The sequence below is a fragment of the Pan paniscus genome, chromosome 15 (genome assembly GCF_029289425.2).
Source record: "Pan paniscus chromosome 15, NHGRI_mPanPan1-v2.0_pri, whole genome shotgun sequence".
Taxonomy (NCBI): domain Eukaryota; kingdom Metazoa; phylum Chordata; class Mammalia; order Primates; family Hominidae; genus Pan; species Pan paniscus.
In genome coordinates, this window is record NC_073264.2 from 36,409,160 (window position 1) to 36,430,618 (window position 21,459).

Below are 21,459 nucleotides of genomic sequence, written 5' to 3' on the forward strand. Positions count from 1 at the left end.
AAATAAAACAAAATAAAGTGTTAAATGTCCAGTCTTGATTCATTAGATATTAGAATTTCATTACTAAAAATTATTCAGCATTAATACTATATTGATAAAGAAATAAATGCATGACTATTTTAGTGGTAAAACTATTTTACATTAAATTTTGTTTCTAATTTAAGTTTTAACATTTTTGAAAAGTAGTAAATTCTACATAGTTCCAAATTCAAAGGGAACAAAGATATTGATTAAAAAGCCTCTCACCTATTTCTTCTCCCCAAAGGTTAAGTAACTTGTATTATCAACTTCTGATGCAGCTTCCCAAAGGTAACAGATGCAAATATGAACCAATACATATATATTTCTTTCCCTCTTTTTTTTTTTTTTTTTTTTTTGAGATGGAGTCTTGCTCTGTCACCCAGGCTGGAGTGCAGTGGTGTTGATCTCAGCTCACTGCAACCTCTGCCTCCCAAGTTCAAGCGATTCTCCTGCCTCAGCTTCCTGAGTAGCTGGGACTACAGGCGCACACCACCATGCCCAGCTAATTTTTGTATTTTTAGTAGAAACGGGGTTTCACCATGTTGGCCAGGATGGTCTCGATCTCTTGACCTCGTGATCCAGCCACCTCTGCCTCCCACAGTGCTGGGGCTACAGCCGTGAGGCACCACACCCAGCCTTTCCCTCTTTTTACACAAAGGATGTATCAACATACCATGAAAACTGCTTTTGTCATTCCGTAATATATTTTACAGTTATTCCACACTGACTCTCAAAGAGCTCCCACTCTTTGAGAATAAATAGCTATATATTATATCATTGCATAGATGTGCCATATTTAACTAGGCCTCTATTGGGACATTTAGTTTTTTCCTAATATTTTGCTGCACGAAAAATAATACCATAAGGGCTAAGCTAATTATTCATTCATAGATATTGTGGAAGAATATAGAATACAATTTCTATAAGTGGACCTGCTGGGTTGTAGCATATGCACATGTAGAATTTTGATAGACCCTGGGAAACTTCCATCTCCCCACAAACGCCATGTGAATTTTATACTCCCACCAGCAATGTGAAGGCTATTTCTACAGTTCCGAATTCTGCACACAGGTGTCCCAGGAGCACCACAGTTAATGTACAGGGGTGCATCAGGATATTTTAAAATTTTGAGCGAAACAGCAACATTTGTCAGACACTGCATGACAGATATTGCTACAAGCTAGAACTACGTGCTCAAGGTAGTTCACATGTTCAATACTGGATCTCAACGTATTCCTTCTTTTTGAGGCAGGGTCTCACCGTCACACAGGCTGCTGGAGTGCAGTAGCATGATCTCGGCTCACTGAAACCTCTACCTCCCAGGCTCAAGTGATCCTCCCACCTCAGCCTCCTGAATAGCTGGGACCACAGAGATGCACCACCACACCCAGTTAATTTTTTGTATTTTGGTAGAGATGGGGATTCACCATGTTGCCCAGGCTGGTCTCGAACTCTTGAGCTCAAGCTATCTGCCCACCTTGGCCTCCCAGTGTTGGAATTACAGGTGTCAGCCACTGTGCCTGGTTATTATTCCTTTTTAAAAAATTTTTTAAATCACCAAAATGTCATGAATATATTCCTTTTTTTTCGAGATGGACTCTTGCTCTGTCGCCCAGACTGGAGTGCAGTGGCGAAATCTCAGCTTACTGCAACCTCCGCCTCCTGGGTTCAAGCGATTCTCCTGCCTCAGCCTCTTGAGTAGCTGGGACTACAGTCGCGTGCCACCATGCCTGGCTAATTTTTTGTATTTTTAGTAGAGACAAGGTTTCACCGTGTTAGCCAGGATGGTCTCGATCTCCTGACCTCGTGATCTGCCCGCCTTGGCCTCCCAAAGTGCTGGGATTACAGGCGTGAGCCACCATGCCCAGCCAAATATACTCCTTTTAATGACATAAATCTTTGCAAAGCTAGGTTTTGATGGTTCCTGTGGTAAAGTACCACACAAAAATTAGTGAACAGGAAATGAGGAGGGCAAGTGTCCAGTCTAATTCCCAGGTTTAAGTAGTTGTACACATCCCATTAATAACTGTACTTAAGAATGAAATAAAAATATCTTCTTTCAACTTAAGTGTATTATTTATTCAAATGGCTAATAAGCTTAATGAATACTCATTAAATTGTTTAAAATTAACTAGTTAATAAGTGAAACTTTTAGGGATTTCTTTTGGCTCAGAAGCACTGTGAAAAAATTACTCAAACACTAAAGGTGTCAATTCAAACTTTCTGATCTTTGCTAATTTGATAGGTGAAAAATGGCAACTTAGTGTAGATTTATCTGGCATTTCTCTTATGTGAAGTTAGTTGTTTCTTATGATTAAGAAGCATTTGAATTTTACTTTTTATACATTATCTATATCTTTGTCCAGTTTTTTATTGGGTTAATGGCTTTCTTCTTGATTTCTGGGAGCTTTTTATATATTAGGGTAATTGGCCATTTCTGACTGTTTCAGGTATTTCCCCCAGTTTGTTGTTTTCTTTTTACTTTAACATGGGCTTTGCCCTATAGATCTTTAAAAATTTAGCTGAATTTATTGTTTTCTAGACTTCTGGGTTTTGTCATACTTAGAAAGGCTTTCCCTATTACAGGATTATAAATTTAAAAGCCTCCCATGGTTTCTCTTTTTTTTTTTTTTTTTTTTTTGAGACGGAGTCTCAGTCCAGTCCAGGCTGGAGTGCAGTGGCGCAATCTCAGCTCACTGAAACCTCCACCTCTTGGGTTCAAGCGATTCTTGTGTCTCAGCCTGAGTAGCCAGGATTACAGGCACGTACCACCACGCCTGGCTAATTTTTGTATTTTTAGTAGAGAGGGGGTTTCGCCATGTTGGCCAGGCTGGTCTCGAACTCCTGACCTCAAGTGATCTGCCTGCCTTGGCCTCCCAAAGTGCTGGAATTACAGGCGTGAGCCACTGTGCCTTCCCATGGTTTCTTATACTTATTTTAACAATGTTATTTTTGCTTTAACCATTTCAAATATCAAATTTCTGGTAGATCCGAGATACTTTTAAGTTTATAGGGCAACTGGCATCTCAAACTTGAAGTGTCCAAAATGGGGCTCTCTTGTCATCTCCAACCTTGGTCCTCACCTGCTTTTCCTCTATTCCAACAGTTACTCAAAATAAAAATGTAAGACTTGTCTTTGGCTTCTCTTTTTCTTCATCAATGCCTTCACACTCCTTACCCTGAACATCCAATCTAGCAGCAATTTGTGTTTTTTCTGGGAAGGAGGGGAGTCCAAAATATATATTGAATTAATCTATTTCTTGCTTTCTCTACAGCCACCAATTACCCTAGTTATGGGCCCATCATCTCACCTGGACTATCATGGTAGGTGCCTAAATATTTTGCTTATACTCTAGATTTATTTATTTATCTATTTAGAGATGGAGCCTTGCTCTGTCACCCAAGCTGGAGTGCAGTGGCTCAATCTTGGCTCACTGCAACCTCCATCCCCTGGGTTCAAGTGATTCTCCTGCCTCAGCCTCCAAGTAGCTGGGATTACAGGTGCCTACCCCCATACCCAGCTAATTTTTGTATTTTTAGTGGAGACGGGGTTTCGTCATGTTGGCCAGGCTGGTCTTGAACTCCCGAGCTCAAGCGATCCACCTGCCTCGGCCTCCCAAAGTTGCTGGGATTACGGGCATGAGCCACCATGCCTGGCCGTACTTTGAGTTCCTTACATCCTCCATACAGCATCCAGAATGATCTTTTAAAATGTAAATCATATCCTGACAGACTCAGCTTAAAACTTCCGATGGTTTCCCGTTAGCCTCAAAATAAATCCAAAGTCCTTACTGTGGCCCAAAAGGCCCTACATGTGGCCCCTGCCTACTTCTCCAACTTCATTTTCTGTTACTATAATCCTTGTTCTAGCCACACTGGCTTCCTTCTGTTCCTAGAACAGGTCCAGGCTTAATTTTGCCTTGGAGACACTGTATTTGCCATTTCCTCTATACTACATCTTCATAAGGCTGGCTTCTTTCTCGTACTTCATGGCTAAAACTTAATCACTATCTCAAAAAGATGCTCCTTCCAGCCTACCTAAAATCGTCTGTCAATCCCAGTCATATTCCTGCCTAGTTTACTGTTTTATTTTCTACATATAACTTGTCACTATTTGATATTATCTGCTTATAATTTAGTGTCTGTCTTCCCACTCTGCTAGAAAAAATAGGTCTACAAGGGAACAAAAATTGTACTGTGTCCCTGGAAAGGTTTTAAAGTATAACATTTAGAATGAGCTAACAGATTCCATCTACAGAAATCTGGGCAAGACAACAAAAAAAAGAAAAAAAAGAAATCTGGGCAAACAGATTGTCACAAAGTAAAACATGAGCCCTACAAGCTTAGAATAATACCTGCCCCCAAATAAATGTCTACTAAATGCTTAATAAGATTTAATAAGTGAATAAAACTTTGTATACTCTACTCAGATTATAAATGTTGGTCTGGAAGCCACTGCCTTTCAAATTAGTAAGACACAAAGTCTGGGTTTCAAAAGGCAATGGGCCAAGGATGGAAGAAATACTTTGAGAGAAGTGTTTTCTTTCATTGAGAGAAGGGGAAAATTATTCCTTTTTAAAAACAACTATAGAAGTACACTGTTTCTTTTCTCTCCCTTTTGCTCATCTCTCTTTCAATCTTTGTTTCCATCCATGGAAAGAGGCAAGACAAGCAGTAACTGGGGACTGTTTTTATAAATCAATATTGCTGTTTTTATAAATCAAGTGAACTGCTAACTAGAATTCTCAGAGCTAGAGAAGTACTCCAGTTTTGGACCTGACCTCTAAACGAGTACCAGCAGGTGGCTAATTATGTCTTCCTTGCTAGAAAGAGATGGCCAGAAGCAAGAGCCTTTTATTGTCAAGTTGGTCTGAACCTTAAAGAGAACTGTAGTGTGCCCCTGGAAAGGTTTTACAGTATAAATGTTCAGAATGAGCTAACAGATTCTATCTACAGAAATCTAGACAAAACAGAATGCAACAAATTATAGCAGGAACCATACGAACTGTAACAAGAAATTTACATTTCTTTAACCCTTATATCTGAATAATTATTTGATTAATTAACCTAGTTTATATTCATGCCCAACTCCCTTCCCCTCTCCCCTACAACCTTAAAAAAAGCACTGTATATTTGGGAAAAAAGCCTGAGGTGAAAAGTAAGTCCATATAATTTAGATACCCATACTCAGAAGAAGCATACTCAGAAGAAGCATAGCCATTTGGACCATGAAGTTATAATTCTCTGTTGATAACTTGGCCTAATTACAGCAGTGCCTAATAGGAAACAAGCAGCCTCTTGGTAACTGACCTAGCAACCTTAAACCCAGAGGTGGGAATACAGTCACATTCATTTTCTCTCTCATATTTTCTTTTTTCTTTTTCTTTTGAGACATAGTCTTGCTCTGTTGCCCAGGCTGGAGTGCAGTGGCATGATCTCAGCTTACTGCAACTGCCTCTTGGGTTCAAGCGATTCTCCTGCCTCAGCCACTCTAGTAGCTGGGATTACAGACATCTGCTACCATGCTCAGCTAATGTTTTTGTATTTTTAATAGAGACAGGGTTTCACCATGTTGATCAGGCTGGTCTCGAAGTCCTGACATCAAGTGATCTACTCGCCTTGACCTCCCAAAGTGCTGGGATTACAGGCGTGAGCTACCGTGTCTGGCTTCTCTTATATTTTCTTAAAAAAAAAAAGTGGGGGGGGGGGTGGAATTCTTGGCCCTTTAAAAAATAGTGACACATTAATATCACTCATGAATAATCAAATGTTTTTCAGTGATTTTTAAATGTTAAAATGCTACATTCTTTTTATTTTCCCCTTTAAAAGGCTTTTTTTTTTTTTTTTTTTTTGAGACAGAGTCTGCTCTTGTCACCCAGGCTGGAGTGCAATGGCACAATCTAGGCTCACTGCAACCTCCGCCTCCTGGGTTCAAGCGATTCTCGTCTCAGCCTCCTGAGTAGCTGGGATTACAGGTGGCCACCACCATGCCTGGCTAATTTTTGTATTTTTAGTAGAGACGGGGTTTCTCCATGTTGGTCAGGCTGGTCTTGAACTCCTGACCTCATGATCTGCCCACCTCGGCCTCCCAAAATGCTGGGATTATAGGCATGAGCCACCGCGCCCAGCCAAAAGGCCTTTTTTTTTTTTTTAAGTTTGAAGAAAAAGAATCTAAAAAGGAATTTGTATAGTCAATATACATTAAACATTTGTTTAGTAACACATGTCATTTGTTAAAAAAAATAAAAATAAAAAACCAAACCCCAAAACGGAAACATCCTGTGTCTCAACAAAAACTATATGGAATCAACACCACCGAGGTCTATGGAAAAAAAAAGAAAAACCTGTTCCCTTTGCTCTGCTGGAAGCTGGAAGGTGCTAGGCCCCTGTGTAGTCGTGCATAGAATTCTAGCTGCTTTCCTCTATTGAGCGCAGAGTATACTATGTCTCTATGTGAATATGGACAGTTAGCATTTACCAACATCTCCTTGTCTACTGTCTCTTTGTTTTTTGAGACGGAGTCTCGCTTTCTCGCCCAGGCTGGAGTGCAGTGGCGTGATCTCGGCTCACTGCAAGCTCCGCCTCCTGGGTTCACGCCATTCTCCTGCCTCAGCCTCTCAAGTAGCTGGAACTACAGGTGCCTGCCACCACGCCCGGCTAATTTTTTTTTGTATTTTTAGTAGAGATGGGGTTTCACCGTGTTAGCCAGAATGGTCTCGATCTCCTGACCTCATGATCCGCCCGCCTCGGCCTCCCAAAGTGCTGGGATTACAGGCGTGAGCCACCACACCCGGCATCCTTGTCTACTGTCTCTTATTTAAAAAAAGAAAATAAATTTTACAAAATGGGGTTATAGGTCAGCAAAGGGTAGGTTTGAAACGTCTTGATAGTTTAAAGTGAGCATTTTGACAAAGTTGCTTTTCCTTTGGCATGTTTAATTGTGATTTTTAAGGGGCATCCTTGCAGTTTAAAATGACACCTTTAAAATAAATTCTCTCTCTCTTTTTTTCTGACACAGGGTCTCCCTCTGTTGCCCAGGCTGGAGTGCAGTGGTGCAATCTCGGCTCACTGCAAGCTCTGCCTCCCAGATTCAAGCGATTCTCCCACCTCAGCCCCTTGAATAGCTGGGATTACAGGTATGCACCACCAGAGCCCAGCAAATTTTTCTATTTTTAGTAGAGATGGAATTTCACCATATTGGTCAGGCTGGTCTCAAACTCCTGACCTCAGGTGATCTGCCCACGTCAGCCTCCCAAAGTGCTGGGAGTACAGGCCTTGGGAATACAAGCGTGAGCCACTGCACCCAGCCAATACATTTTTTTTTTTTTTTTGAGACGGAGTTTCACTCTTGTTGCCCAGGCTGGAGTGCAATGGCGCTATCTCGGTTCACAGCAACCTCTGCCTCCTGGGTTCAAGCGATTCTCCTGCCTCAGCCTCCCAAGTAGCTGGGATTACAGGTATGTGCCACCAAGCCTGGCTAATTTTGTATTTTTAGTAGAGATAGGGTTTCTCCATGTTGGTCAGGCTGGTCTCAAACTCCCGACCTCAGGTGATCCGCCTGCCTCATCCTCCCAAAGTGCTGGGATTACAGGTGTGAGCTACCACACCCAGCATAAATTCTCTCTTAATGATGACTTGAAGGCTGCTACTCCATGGGAGAATCAGTAGAACCTGTAGGATCTTATTTGGAATTGACATTCTCTATTGTAATTTTGTTTATTTTAAATTTGTTTTTTGTTTCACTGGAAAGATGATGTTCAATTTTAAAAGTTGAAAGTGTACAAGTTGCTTTGTTACAGTAAAACTAAATATGTACACACAAACACACACAGACAGAAATAAAACAAAGTATTATGAGAATAGCCTGTAATCCCAACACCCAGTGATAACTACAGTTTACATTTTAGTGTCTATAAGAGTTAATATAATATCTATAAGGTTAATACTTACAGATTCCCGAAGGTACCCCTGCCCAGCGACATCATATAAACTGAGTCCTATTCTTGTTTGATGAAGCCAAACTGACAATAAACAAGAAAATGAAAGTAATTCTTAAGATCTATCCTTCAGATATGAAAAAGGAGATAAAGAGCCAGATTTGAGACAAGCTAATCTAGTAACTCTAAAAACATTTCTTCTCACCACAAAATTGCTTGAAACAAAAAACCATAGAATGGAAGAGTTCAACAATTCTACCATGACTAAAGCTATAATAAAATTGACGCCTTGAAGATACTGTTCTTTACCAATTAAACTTGGTGTTCCACCAAACAGGGACAGCTAGTATAATGTTATGCCTTCAGTGAAGCTGCTTTTATTTCTGAGGTTAATTACAGCAACCAATTATTAAAGATTGTATACAATAGGCTTTCACAGATTATTATGGCACTTGTAGGAGTCATAAGTCCAAGCTGTTTAATTGATGCTCCTTGAAACTGATATTACAGCTTTGTGTTTGAAACTATCCTTTCAGTCAACTCAACTTGTAATATACTGGTAAAATAAAATTATCAGTAAATTAAAATTATTTCAAATTACCATACATTAAAACTCTTGGTTCAGCTCTTAATATTTCTAGTCTACTATTATCTTTAAGACACATGAGGGTTTAAAAAATTTTTGTTTTTTTATGCTAACCCAAGTTTATGTAACACATCTTGGTCAAAAGATAAGAAATTCTACTATTCAAACTTAGAGTGATTTCACATGGAAGAAATACTTATAAAAGCACAGACCAAAAACCTACTTGATTCCCAGATAAGGAGTTCAAGCACAGTAAAAATGAATCACCTTTTCTCATAACATAATTAAAGAACTGCATGATGGAAATTCTTCCATATGAATCTGTATGAAGGAGTTTAGCGAAGACTTTTGCTGTGAAAAATTGCCTAAGAAAAGAAAATAAAGATTTAAATGATCTGCCAACATAAAAGAAAATGACTTCTACATAAATTAGCAAACAATGGCATAAATTCATACAATTAAAAATGAAAGAACAATAGAGACTCCTTATAATTCAAAAACTTAAAATATTAAGTCAAACTTTTTTTTTTTTTTTAAAGAAATGGAGATTTGGCCAGGCGCAGTGGCTCTTGCCTGTAATCCCAGCACTTTGGGAGGCTGAGGCAGGCACATCATGAGTCAAGAGATCGAGACCATTTTGGCCAACATGGTGAAACCCCGTCTCAAGTAAAAATACAAAAAGTATTTGTATTGGGTATTTATATTGTATTTATATTGGCCCAGCCAATATTTGAGGCATTTAAAATGCTTAACATATTCTTTTGTTAATACAATAATACTTGGGAGGCTGAGGCAGGAGAATCACTTGAACCCAGGAGGCGGAGGTTATAGTGAGCTGAGATTGCGCCACTCCCCTGCAGCCTAGTGACAGAGCAAGACTCCATCTCAAAAAAAAAGATAAATATATATATAGAAACAGAGATTTGCTCTGTTGCCCTGACTGATCTTGAACTCCTAGCCTCAAGTGATCCACCTGCCTTGGCCTCCCAAAGCACTGGAATTACAAACGTGAGGCATCATGCCTAGCCTAAGTCATAAATGTTTGCATTCTTTTTTTTTTTAATTAAAAGTTTTTTTTATTTTGCAGAGATGGGCACGTGAGTCACCGTGCCTGGCCTTGCATTCTTTTTTGTTTGCTTTCGTCTGTCTTAAGGCTGAAAGTGTCATAAACTATATTATTTCTTTTTTTTTTTTTTTTTTTTTGAGATGGAGTCTTGCTCTTTTGCCAAGCTGGAGTGCAGTGGCACGATCTCGGCTCACTGCAACCTCCGCCTCCAGGGTTCAAGCGATTCTCCTGCCTCAGCCTCCTGAGTAGCTGGGATTACAGGCACACGCCACCACGCCCAGCTAATTTTTGTATTTTTAGTAGAGACAGGGTTTCACCATGTTGGTCAGGATGGTCTTGTTCTCTTGACCTCGTGATCCGCTCACCTCAGCCTCCCAAAGTGCTGGGATTACAGGCATGAGCCACCACACCTGGCTATATTATTTATTTTAATAACTTCATACCAATGTGATTTTTTGACTGTAAATAATTTTATTAAATTTCATTAGTAACGTAAATGGACTCAAATGTCATTCCATTTACTTCATTTAATATTTGAGGATTTGTTTATTTTTTTTAAAGGTAAGGTCTTGCTCTATCGCCCAGGCTGGAGTGCAGTGGCTTAATCACAGCTCATCCTCCCAGGCTCAAGCAATTCTCCCACCTCAGCCTCCGGAGTAGCTACAGGTGTACGCCCCAACAACCCAGATAATTTTTTTATTTTTAGTAGAGACAAGATCTCCCTAAGTTGCCCAGGCTGGCCTCAAACACCCCAGCTCAAGCAATCCTCTCACCTCAGCCTCCAAAACTGCTGGGATTACAGGTGTGAGCCACTGTGCCCAGTCAATATTTGAGGCATTTAAAATGCTTAACATAACACATTCTTTTGTTAATTATATTATTCTTACTTGCACTTTGCTCCAGCCTTTTCACCAACCTTCAGAAAGTTTTCGTAATTGATCATCGCTTCCTCTCCAATCATAGGTGGTGTCTGGTGTTTGTCCAGCAAAAACCATAAGCTCTTAAGAGAATTGTGGAAGTGAAGATGTTGTAAGTTAAAAACAACAAGATTTTAATATGTAGTTAAATGTGTGCTTTCCACTAAAATGAGAGTTTGTTGGCAGAGTCAATATTAAGATGAATCTCATGCCCTATTATCCTTTTGATTACTAACAATAAAAATAACATTTATTGAGTGCCTACTAAGCTTTTGATATACACTGCCTCTTTAATCCACATATCTCTATGATATAGTTAGCTATCCCTACTTTAGAGATGATAATCGAAGCACAGAGATGTTAAGTCCATTGCCTAAAGTCATATAGCAGGGCTGGGATTTGAACCTCTGTAGTCTGACCCTACAGCAGTGGTTCTCAACCTTGGCTGCACATTAGAATCACCTAGGGCCTTAAACAAAAATAACAAACAACACTATGTTTGGGGTACATGACCCATGCAAACTCAGCGGCTGCTTCTGGTGGGAACTGCTGCTTCAGAGCCTACATAGTACCACTCTGTAGTACGGACTCCATTAGGCACCAAGAAATCCTGCATGATTTAAGTAGCACAAATGAGAAATGGTTAACATCTAAAGCAACTTTTTGCTTTGTTCTTACCTGTAATTCTTCATTATCTAACAGTTCTCTGCTTTTTCTTTGTAGAAAGACAGCTCTTGATTCCTCTCTTAATTTCTGTAGTAAGACTTCATCTTCAGCAGGCAGCTGAAAATACAAGGTAAATTTCTACATGTAAATTTTAGACTACTGGATCTTATAAAATGTATGTGGCCTCATAAAATAACTGTATGCCACCGCCTCGAATTATTTCTTGTATCTCACCTTAATTGTGCTTAACATTTGTTTAACAAAAACTGATCCACAGAGAATCGGTGATCAGAAAGGCTGGATCTCTGCCCTGAAAAAGCTATTCTAAAAGCTAGTCTAGTCCAAGTTTCATTTTATTTTTTTAAGCACTGTGTTTCTATTGTCACCTTAGAATGACACAGAATTGGCTGGGCATGCTGGCTTCCTTAGAATGATATAGAATTGGCTGGGGGCGGTGGCTCACACCTGTAATCCCAGCACTTTGGGTGGCCGAGGCAGGCGGATCATGAAGTCAAGAGATCGACCATCCTGGCCAACACTGTGAAACCCCGTCTCTACTAAAAATACAAAAATTAGCTGGGCATGGTGGCATGTGCCTGTAGTCCCAGCTACTCAGGAGGCTGAGGCAGGAGAATTGCTTAAACCCAGGAGGCGGAGGTTGCAGTGAGCTGAGATCACGCCACTACACTCCAGCCTGGCGACAGAGCGAGACTCCATCTAAAAAAAAAAGAATGATATAGAATTAAATGAGGATTAACTGGAGATTGACAATTTCAAAACCACCTTTGCAAAATTATAACAGTGACAAAATGATGACAGTGAAAGAGATCTGACCTAACCAACTCCATCTTGTTTTTAACCTCCAATCTGCCTTTGGTCATTCCTGGGCATGGGCCAAGATATTAATAAATTTGGGAGAAATTTAGTTTATGATTTAAATGATAATAGCTCATCCCAAAACTAAACTGCCTTTGTAAAACTAATGAAAGGACACCAGGTCAGGAGGATGCGAAGGACCAGAATTCTGCTAAGATGCAGGTCAGTTAAATGATTAGCAGGTATTATTCCAGAGGTCACAAAAATTTGCAACATCCTCAATTACTCCTGTAAATAACATCACTATTGTAGTACACAGGACTGGCCTTTTGAGATGTCTTTTCAGGCTTTTGCACTTCTGACTACCCAATGGCCCCTCTCAGACCAGCCACTCCTCTGTGGCCCCAACCCAGAAGCAGACTCAGCATGCAAGGACCAGGACTGTTCTTCTATATCCCTGTGATTCCATCCCCAACCAATCAGCAGCACCCATTCCCTAGCCCCTGCCTACCAAACTATCCTTGAAAAACCCTAGCCTCCAACTTTTCAAGAAGGCTGATTTGAGTAATAATAAAACTCCTGTCTCCCATTTAGTTGGCTCCATGTATATGAAATTATTTCTCTCTTGCAATTCCCATCTTGATAAATTGGCTCTATCTGGGTAGCAGGCAAGAAGAACCTGTTGGGTGGTTCTTACCTGTAATTCTTCCTGTCCAGCAAAAACCATTTATTCTTCTTGTCCAGTTTTAGGAAAGCATGCCTGTTGAGATTGGATCACCTTTCTTCTTGGAGACAGTCAAGGCAGTGCCTATTATGTTGGCCTCCCAGGCAAGAGGGTTTGCCAACTGGGGTGATTTCCATGAGCAGAGCTTTAGAATGACTCATTCCAACCTGACTTAGAACAATTTGCTTTATTTCTTCTTTTTTAAATTAATAATAGAGGCAGGGTCTTGCTATGTTGCCCAGGTTGGTCCTGAAGTCCTGGACTCAAGCAGTCCTCCCACCTTGGCCTCCCAAAGTGCTAGGATTACAGGCATGAGCCACCACACCCAGCCAGAATAATTTACTTTAAAGAGTTCTTCTTCCTTTTCTACATCTTAGCCCCATTAAATTACCTTGGTAAACCTTACGTCAAAACTTGGGGTTATGGTTTTCATCTTTCATTTCCAGGAACTAAGATGCCATCCCTCCCATCAGAAGGAACAGAGTTAAAGGAGTATAAACCAAAAATAAAATTCTAAGGCCCCCCCAACCATCTGAATGGACTTCCTCCCCAGTCAGCGCCCTTAAAATTTAACCTGAGAGACTGTTTCAGGGCATGATGGGAAGTGGGGGTCAAACATGCCTTGTTATACCTCTCTGGCATTAACATCAACACAGACTTTAAGTCTAATAAGAAACATTTTGCAACCTATTCTCTCTGAAGCCTGCTAGCTAAAAGCTTCATCTGCATGATAAAACCTTGGTCGCTACAGCCTCTTATCTTAACCCAGACATTCCTTTCTGTTTGATCCCAGGTCTTTAGACAAACTCAGCCAAGTGTCAACCAGAAAACATTTGAATTTACCTGTAGCCTGGAAGCCCCGCTTCAAATTGTCCCACCTTTCTGGATCAAACCAATGTATTTCTCAAATGTATTTGATTGATGTCTCATGCCTCTCTAAAATGTATGAAACCAAGCTGCACCCAAACCACCTTTGGTACATGTTCTCAGGATCTCTTGAAGGCTGTGTCACAGGCCATGGCCACTCATATTTGGCTCAGAATAAATCTCTTCAAATATTTTACAGAGTTTGACTCTTCGTCAACAGAAGAAACATTAGGAGGTGGGGATGGGGCTGGAGTTGGGGGTGACTGACATTGTGTTCTAGTGGCTAGTTAACCAGCTAATCAGCCAAGGAGAGAAGTGGTGACTCAAGATAATAGGTGTTTTCTCTGAAGCAGTGGGACCATGGAGAGGAAGAAGAAAGAAGGGAAAGGACTTTTTTACAAATCCATAGCTGCAGACAGGAAACCATCTAAGATCTAGAGGTGGCCAAAGAGAGAAGTGACATGAAGAAAGGAAAAAAAGGAGATTCCCTCAGGAACCAGAAAAAGAAGGCAAAGGTTTGGTCCCGGAAGTACAAGAAAGTTCAGTCCTGGGCTCAGGAACGGGGTCACACCATTCCTATCCAAGAGCTGTTAGGAATGAGACAGAGTAGGAATGGGGGCTTGGGTCAGCTCACTCCCACCATGGCACTCTTTTCATGCATTCCCACTGATCACAAAACCCACACCACTACCTCACTGACACCATAATGTCCAAACCATGCCTTTTACTCAAAAGAATTCCAGTAACTAGGAGATAACCAAAGTTGTGAAGTGAGTGTCCTATCTGGGGAAGGAATGCTGAACAACTGATTTACAGCCTTGTTGCCTCTAGCCAGACCAAGTGGCCCGCTGCTCAAGATAACCATAGCAACCAGACAATGCTGACCTGCATACCCTACCTGATCTGCTTTGCCCAGCCCAGCCTGCATACCCCACCCTAATATGAATTCCTGATTTTTTTTTAAAAAGCCCTACCAGCTCTTTTCAGAGAGTCAGGTGCTCTCTCTCCCTTTTGCATTGAGAACCCAAGAACCTATGTTCGATAACAGTAACATATTATTTAAGAATCCAGGTTAAATGAGATAAAGAATACAAAGGGCTCTGCAGTGCTTAGACACTCAATAAATGTCAATTCCCTTCTCTCTCCCCTCGGCTATCAAAAATATTCAGTTATTTAGCTGCCTCTGTTTAAGGAAAGTGTGAAATGCAAAAAGCAGTAAAGGTATGTATGATGTAATCCCATTTAAAAAAATACACAGATACCCACAGAAATATGTAGAAGGATTCATATAAAATTTTCTGTTTACATTGTTGGGTGATGTTGTCATGGGAAGAGATCAACTTGTTTAGCCATATTTTTTCCTTTTCTACAATAAATATAGGCTAGGATTACAGGCATATGATTCTTAAAAGGTTGAGAAGTATATAGTATTATAGGAAGGTTTCCAATAAAAAATGTTCGGTTGAAAAAAATTTGCACTTGAAGAAATATTTCAGTATCTGGATAACTCACTTATATAAATACCTTAATCTGTAAGAACACCAGCTAAACCACTGTTTACTATACTTGCAAATAACGTTGTAATTAATAGAGTTAGAAGGTAATAGGTTCAAAGGACATCCAGCTAAGATTCCAGTTAACTTGTATAATACTAAATAGGTATTTATAATACTAAATAGGTATTTTTCGGTAGATTTCAGTTTCAGGTATAAATAGCTTTTTATTTTTATTTTTTTAAAATAGACAAAATAGACCTTAAGAAAAAAAAATAGACCTTTAAAAAAAAAGATGGGATGGGCCAGCATGGTGGCTCACGCCTGTAATCCCAGCACTTTGGGAGGCCGAGGCAGGTAGATCACCTGAGATCAGGAGTTCGAGACCAGCCTGGCCAACATGGTGAAACCCGGTCTCTACTAAAAATACAAAAACTAGCTGGGTATGGTGGCGCACACCTATGATCCCGGCTACTTAGGAGGGCTGAGGCAGGAGAATCACTTGAACCTGGGAGGCAGAGGTCACAGTGAGCTGAGATCGTGCCATTGCACTCCAGCCTGGGCAACAGAGTGAGACTCCATCTCAAAAAAAAAAAAAAAAGATGGGGTGTGGGGTGGTCTCACTATGTTGCCCAGGCTGGTCTCAAACTCCTGAGCTTAAGACATTCTCCCTTCCTCACCCTCTCAGAGTAGCTGGGACTACAGGCGAATTGCCCTACCATTGCCAGGTTGTAAACAGCTTTCTTTTTTTTCTTTTTCTTTTTTTTTTGAGATAGGCTCTTGCTCTGCCACCCAGGCTGGAATGCAGTGGCATGATCACAGCTCACTGCAGCCTCAAGCTCCTGAGCTCAAGCGATCCTTCCACCTCAGCCTCCTGAGTAGCGGGGACTACAGGTGCGCACCACCATGCTCGGCTAAGTTTTTTTTGGAGAGACACGATCTCACCAAGTTGCCCAGACTGGTTCTCAAACTCCTGGCCTCAAGTGATCCTCCTGATTTGATGGCCTCCCAAAGTGATAGGATTATAGGTGTGAGTCACCACGCCTGGCCAACATTTTTTTTTTGAGACAGGGTCTTTGCTCTATCACCCAGGCTGGAGTGCAGTGACCCTACCATGAATAGCTTTTCTTAAGGTCTATTTTGTCTATACGTCCCTTCATAGCCATTTTCAGAGTTTTGGCACAAGGAAACAAATAATCAAGTGAAATTCCTTTTTTGTTTGTTTGTTTGAGACAGAGCCTTGCTCTGTCACCCAGGCTGGAGTGCAGTGGCGCGATCTGGGCTCACTACAACCTCCACCTCCTGGGTTCAAGTGATTCTCCTGCCTCAGCCTCCTGAGTAGCTAGGATTACAGGCACGCGCCACCACGCCTGGCTAATTTTTGTATTTTGAGTAGAGACAGGGTTTCACCATGTTGGTCAGGCTGGTCTCGAACTCCTGACCTCATGATCCACCCACCTTGGCCTCCCAAAGTGTTGGGATTACAGGCATGAGCCCCCATGCCTGGCCTCAAGTGAAATTCTTTAGGTTTTCCATAATCTATTTTTCGGTTTAGCCTTGAGCAAAATTTTAAAACTTTATAACAAAGTGTTGTATACCTGATAACATAATCCAATAGAATACTTACTACTAATATCTATAATAAAAATCAGAAAGAAAAAGCCCACAGTTTAACAACTTTGTGTTTACATACCCACTTAAATCTAAACTTGGGATTTTATTGGGCTCAAAATGTTTTATAATAGTGATAAGATCAATTACAATAAAATAATATATAAAATTTAAAATATAATTCTCTATTTTTAAAACATAAAATTCTGGTCCTATTTTTAAAACTACGTTTTTCTGGGGGTGGGGAGGACAGGGTCTAACTCTGTTGCCCAGGGTGGAGTGCAGTGACACAATCACGGCTCACTGCTGCCTCGATCTCCTGGGCTCAAGTAATCCTCCTGCTTCAGCCTCCTGAGAAGCTAGGACTACAGGCATGCATCACCATGTCCAGCTATTTTAAAAAAAATTTTTTTTAGAGATGGGATCTTGCTATGTTGCCCTGGCTGGTCTCAAATTCCTGGACTCAAGTGATCCTCCCACCTCAGCCTCCCAAAGTGTTGGGATTACAGGTATGAGCCACCCTGCCTTGCCAAAAATTATATTTCATTTTTAAACTCTGCAGGACATTTGATTAGACACTACTTACCCTATAATAAAACCGGGGAATGGTCTTATAGAATTCATTTGTGTTTTTTCTACCTCCTTTCCATTCGGAGTAATATTTTGTAAATAAATCCATTTCTTCATCTTTTAATTCTTGTTCACTTTTTTTTTCTGGTAACAAAACAGATTAAGGGGAGCACTTTTAAAATCAAGCAGTACTTTTACTCAGGTCATCCTATATATTAATAGTTTAATTAAAATAGTTGCAGTGCCAAAAAGGCCTTCACAATTGTGCTTAGACACTGAGCATATTAACTTTTCTGAAATACCAAGAATCACTACCCTCTACTGAAGCAGCCTCCTCTACATCTTCAACCATTTCTCAGCATGCTCCCTCTACTTCTGTTTATCGCTAAAGCTAGTCTCTTCCTCAAATTACCTCTCCTACAGAACTCTGTAGAGTGCTCCTAATTCATTCAATGAAAAGAATTTACTGAGCACCTACTATGTACAGAGAATGCTGTAGTAGACACGGAATGAGGGGTGAGCAAGACAGCCCCAGCCCCTGACCTCATGGAGTTTCAGCCTCATAATCACTGTTTCTCTACCTAATGTAGAGAAAACAAACAAAAAAACTCATCCTCTGTCTGAAGCTCAAAACTCAGGGCTCTATTACCCTGCAACTCGCCTGCTATTGGCACGTGGCTGTCTCATTCAGCCAATTCCTCCCCACTTATTTGTGGACTATGGTGACTGGTACACAGTGTTCTTCACAAGGTCCTGCAATCATTTAGGATGAATAAACATTTATGTGGGTGACCATGGGTCCTGCAACTCCAAAGTCTTTCACCTCTAGTTCATTCTGCCATTTGGTTCTATGGCAAGATCACAGATTTTACTTGATCCTTTTCTGAAATCTTAAGCTCAAATATACTCTCAGATCATCCTTTCTGGTAATTCAAAACCTCACTGCCATACCATTTCCACTTCAGCCTCACTGAGCTCTTGAATTCTGTGATCTATTTTCTCAAAAGTTATTTTACTCTTTCTGGTCTCATTTCCTTCCCAACAAGCCTGTAATTGTTTCCTTGAATTCCTTTTATGACTGCATTTCTGCTGCATCTGTTAATTTTTTTTTTTTTGGAGACGGAGCTTCACTCTTGTTGCCCAGGCTGGAGCGCAATGGTACGATCTCGGGTCACGGCAACCTCCACCTCCCAGGTTCAAGGGATTCTCCTGCCTCAGCCTCCTGAGTGGCTGGGATTACGGGCATGTGCCACCATGCCTGGCTAATTTTGTATTTTTAGTAGAGATGGGGCTTCGCCATGTTGGTCAGGCTGGTCTCGAACTCCTGACCTCAGGTGATCTGCCCACCTCGGCCTCCCAAAGTGCTGGGATTACAGGCATGAGCCACCATGCCTGGCCTATTATGTTAATTTTTAACCTTAGACCAAACCTATAAGTTAATTTCTTTACTATGGCTCAGTGCTGTTGTAGAAAACTGCAAAATTTTTCAAGTAAAGTCAAGACTGACAACTGACCACTGAAGTTAACAATATAGCAGTCACTGATGATTCTTGACAAGCAGGAATTCGAGACAAGTACAGATTTAACCAACAACTGTTTTAACAAATATTGCTATAAGGGGAACAGAAAAATGAGGAATGGCTAGAGGTGGAAATTAAGTCAAGAAAGTTTAAGATGGGAGAAATACCAGCATGTTTATATGCTGATGGGAATGATTAAAGAAAAACTGATGATGCAGGAGAAGGGACAACTGCAAGAGTACATCCTTCAGCAGGCAAAAATGGAATCTACTACAAAGGATAGGATCTAGTACACTGATGAAGGAACCAGACTTAAGCAGGTGCTGTACAACCTATATAATTTACTTATTATTTTATTATTTCTCTCCACACTAAAGTGTAAGTTCTACAAAGACAGAGATTTTTGTGTGTTCTGCTATAAGCTACAACGGTACTTGGCACAAAACAGGCATGCAATAAATATCTGCTAAAAGAATGCCGTGGGTTTAAGAGTTAAGGGGTCAAGAAAGCACACAAAGTACAAGTACAGGTACCTTCTTTTTTTTTTTTTTTTTTTCGAGACTGAGTCTCACTCTGTCACCCAGGCTGGAGGGCAGTGGCGCGATCTTGGCTCACTGCAAACTTCACCTCCTAGGTTGAAGTGATTCTCCTGCCTCAGCCTCCTGAGTAGCTGGGATTACAGACACTTGCCACAGTGCCCGGCTAAATTTTGTATTTTTAGTAGAGAGAGCGTTTCACCATGTTGGCCAGGCTGGTCTCAATCTCCTGACCTCAGGTGATCCACCCACTTCAGCCTCCCAAAGTGCTGGGATTACAGGCATGAGCCACTGCGCCCAGCCAAGTACAGGTAACTTCTTTGAGAAGTTTTCCTATGAAGAGTGCAGAGAAATGCAACAGTAGCTGGAGAGGGACGTGGGATCAAATGACTTTTTTTTTTTTTTTTTTTTTTGAGATGTAGTCTCGTTCTATCGCCCAGGCTGGAGCACAGTGTCGTAATCTCAGCTCACCGTAACTTCTGCCTCCTGGGTTCAAGCGATTCTCCTGCTTCAGCCTCCCAAGTAGCTGGGATTACAGGTGTGCACCACTGCGCCCGGCTACTTTTTGTATTTTTAGTAGAGACGGACTTTCACCATGTTGGCCAGGCTGGTCTTGAACTCCTGACCTCAAGTGATCTGCCTACCTCGGCCTCCTGAAGTGCTGGGATTACAGGTGTGAGCCACAGTGCCCAGCTCAAATGAATTTTTTTTTTAAGACAAGGTCTGGCTCTTGTCACCCAGGCTGTAGTATAGTGTCATGATCATAGCTCACTGCAGCCCCAAACTCCTAGACTGAAACAACCCTCCCTGCTTCAGCCTCTCGAGTAGCTAGGACTACAGTGGTGCACAACCACCCGGGCTAATTTTTTACTTTCTATTTTTGTAGAAACGGTGTTTCACTATGTTGCCCAAGCTGGTCTCAAACTCCTGGCCTCAAGCGATCTTCCCATCTTGGCCTCCCAAAGTGCTGGGGTTACATGAATGAGCCACCGGGCCTCCCAACACCACTCTCCTCAACCACCCACCTTTTAAAAAGATGGGTGATATTAACAGCACATTTGTGCTGGTGAAAATGATCCAGCAGAAGGAAAATCTGATGATGTAGGAAAGAAAGGAGGAGGCTGGAAGGAAGTCAGTGAATACAGGGAAAAGAATGCAATCTAGTGGTGGAGTGGAGGGACTCTTAAATAGGAGCATGGACAGTTCATCTTTTTTTTTTTTTTTTTTTTTTTTGAGACGGAGTCTCGCTCTGTCGCCCAGGCTGGAGTGCAGTGGCACAATCTCCGGCTCACTACAACCTCCGCCTCCCGGGTTCACGCCATTCTCCTGCCTCAGCCTCCTGAGTAGCTGGGACTACAGGCGCCCGCCACCGCACCCGTCTAATTTTTTTTATTTTTAGTAGAGACGGGGTTTCACTGTGGTCTCAGTCTCCTGACCTCGTGATCCGCCCGCCTCGGCCTCCCAAAGTGCTGGGATTACAGGCTTGAGCCACCGCGCCCGGCATCAGTTCATCATTTTAACAGTAAAGCCAGACTGTATGGGCAACTAACTGTGGGGTTGTGGGGCTGAAAGAAATGTTAAGGGGGACAGGTGATGTTCTCCTCTGACTGCTTCTCCTTTTTTTTTGAGACTGAGTGTCGCTCGGTCGCCCAGGCCGGAGTGCAGTGGCACAATCTCGGGCTCACTGCAAGCTCCGCCTCTCGGGTTGAAGGTATTCTCCTGCCTCAACCTCTGGAGTAGCTGGGACTATAGGCGCCCGCCACCACGACCGGGTAATTTTTTTGTATTTTTAGTAGAGACGGGGTTTCACCGTGTTAGCCAGGATGGTCTCGATCTGCTGACCTCGTGATCCGCCCGCCTCGGCCTCCCAAAGTGCTGGGATTACAGGACTGAGCGACCGCGCCCGGCCGACTGCTTCTCCTTTCTTAATGAGATATATATTAAAATACAAGTTCATCAGCTTAAAGTAAGAAGCGGGTAGGACAGACTGCAGGTGTAGGAGATGAGAAGAATAGTGTAAAGGAGTGTTGCCTGGGTGCGGCGGCTCACGTCTGTAATAGCAACACTTTGGGAGGTGGAGGTAGGAAGACTGCCTGAGGCCAGGAATTCGAGACCAGCCCAGGCAACAT

General features: G+C 41.6%; 1 protein-coding gene and 1 long non-coding RNA gene across 7 annotated transcripts in view; one reads left to right on the forward strand and one right to left on the reverse strand.

The window, feature by feature from the left end:
- The window catches only part of PPP2R3C (protein phosphatase 2 regulatory subunit B''gamma), a 37,108-nt gene that overhangs the window by 13,893 nt on the left and 1,756 nt on the right, over window positions 1-21,459 (reverse strand). For 2 of the 5 annotated variants that reach the window (XM_014347543.5, XM_063596188.1), the window contains 5 exons: window positions 17,291-17,418; window positions 11,206-11,310; window positions 10,498-10,610; window positions 8,812-8,909; window positions 7,972-8,042 (listed from right to left, as the gene is read on the reverse strand). In XM_014347543.5, the coding sequence (XP_014203029.2) occupies window positions 7,972-8,042; window positions 8,812-8,909; window positions 10,498-10,610; window positions 11,206-11,310; window positions 17,291-17,418 (515 nt within the window). Of the gene's footprint in view, window positions 1-7,971; window positions 8,043-8,811; window positions 8,910-10,497; window positions 10,611-11,205; window positions 11,311-11,658; window positions 11,911-12,706; window positions 13,484-17,290; window positions 17,419-21,459 lie in introns of those variants that run through there. The other 3 variants (XM_055097473.2, XM_063596189.1, XM_055097474.2) reach the window with 3 other exon arrangements.
- Window positions 22-13,793, forward strand: LOC129393794 (uncharacterized). Of its 2 annotated transcripts, XR_008620840.2 has the most exons (4): window positions 22-3,345; window positions 7,040-7,157; window positions 11,251-11,323; window positions 13,527-13,793. It is a non-coding gene; the product is annotated as an uncharacterized LOC129393794 (long non-coding RNA). The 2 variants fall into 2 exon arrangements; XR_008620839.2 differs by having other exon boundaries at window positions 22-7,157.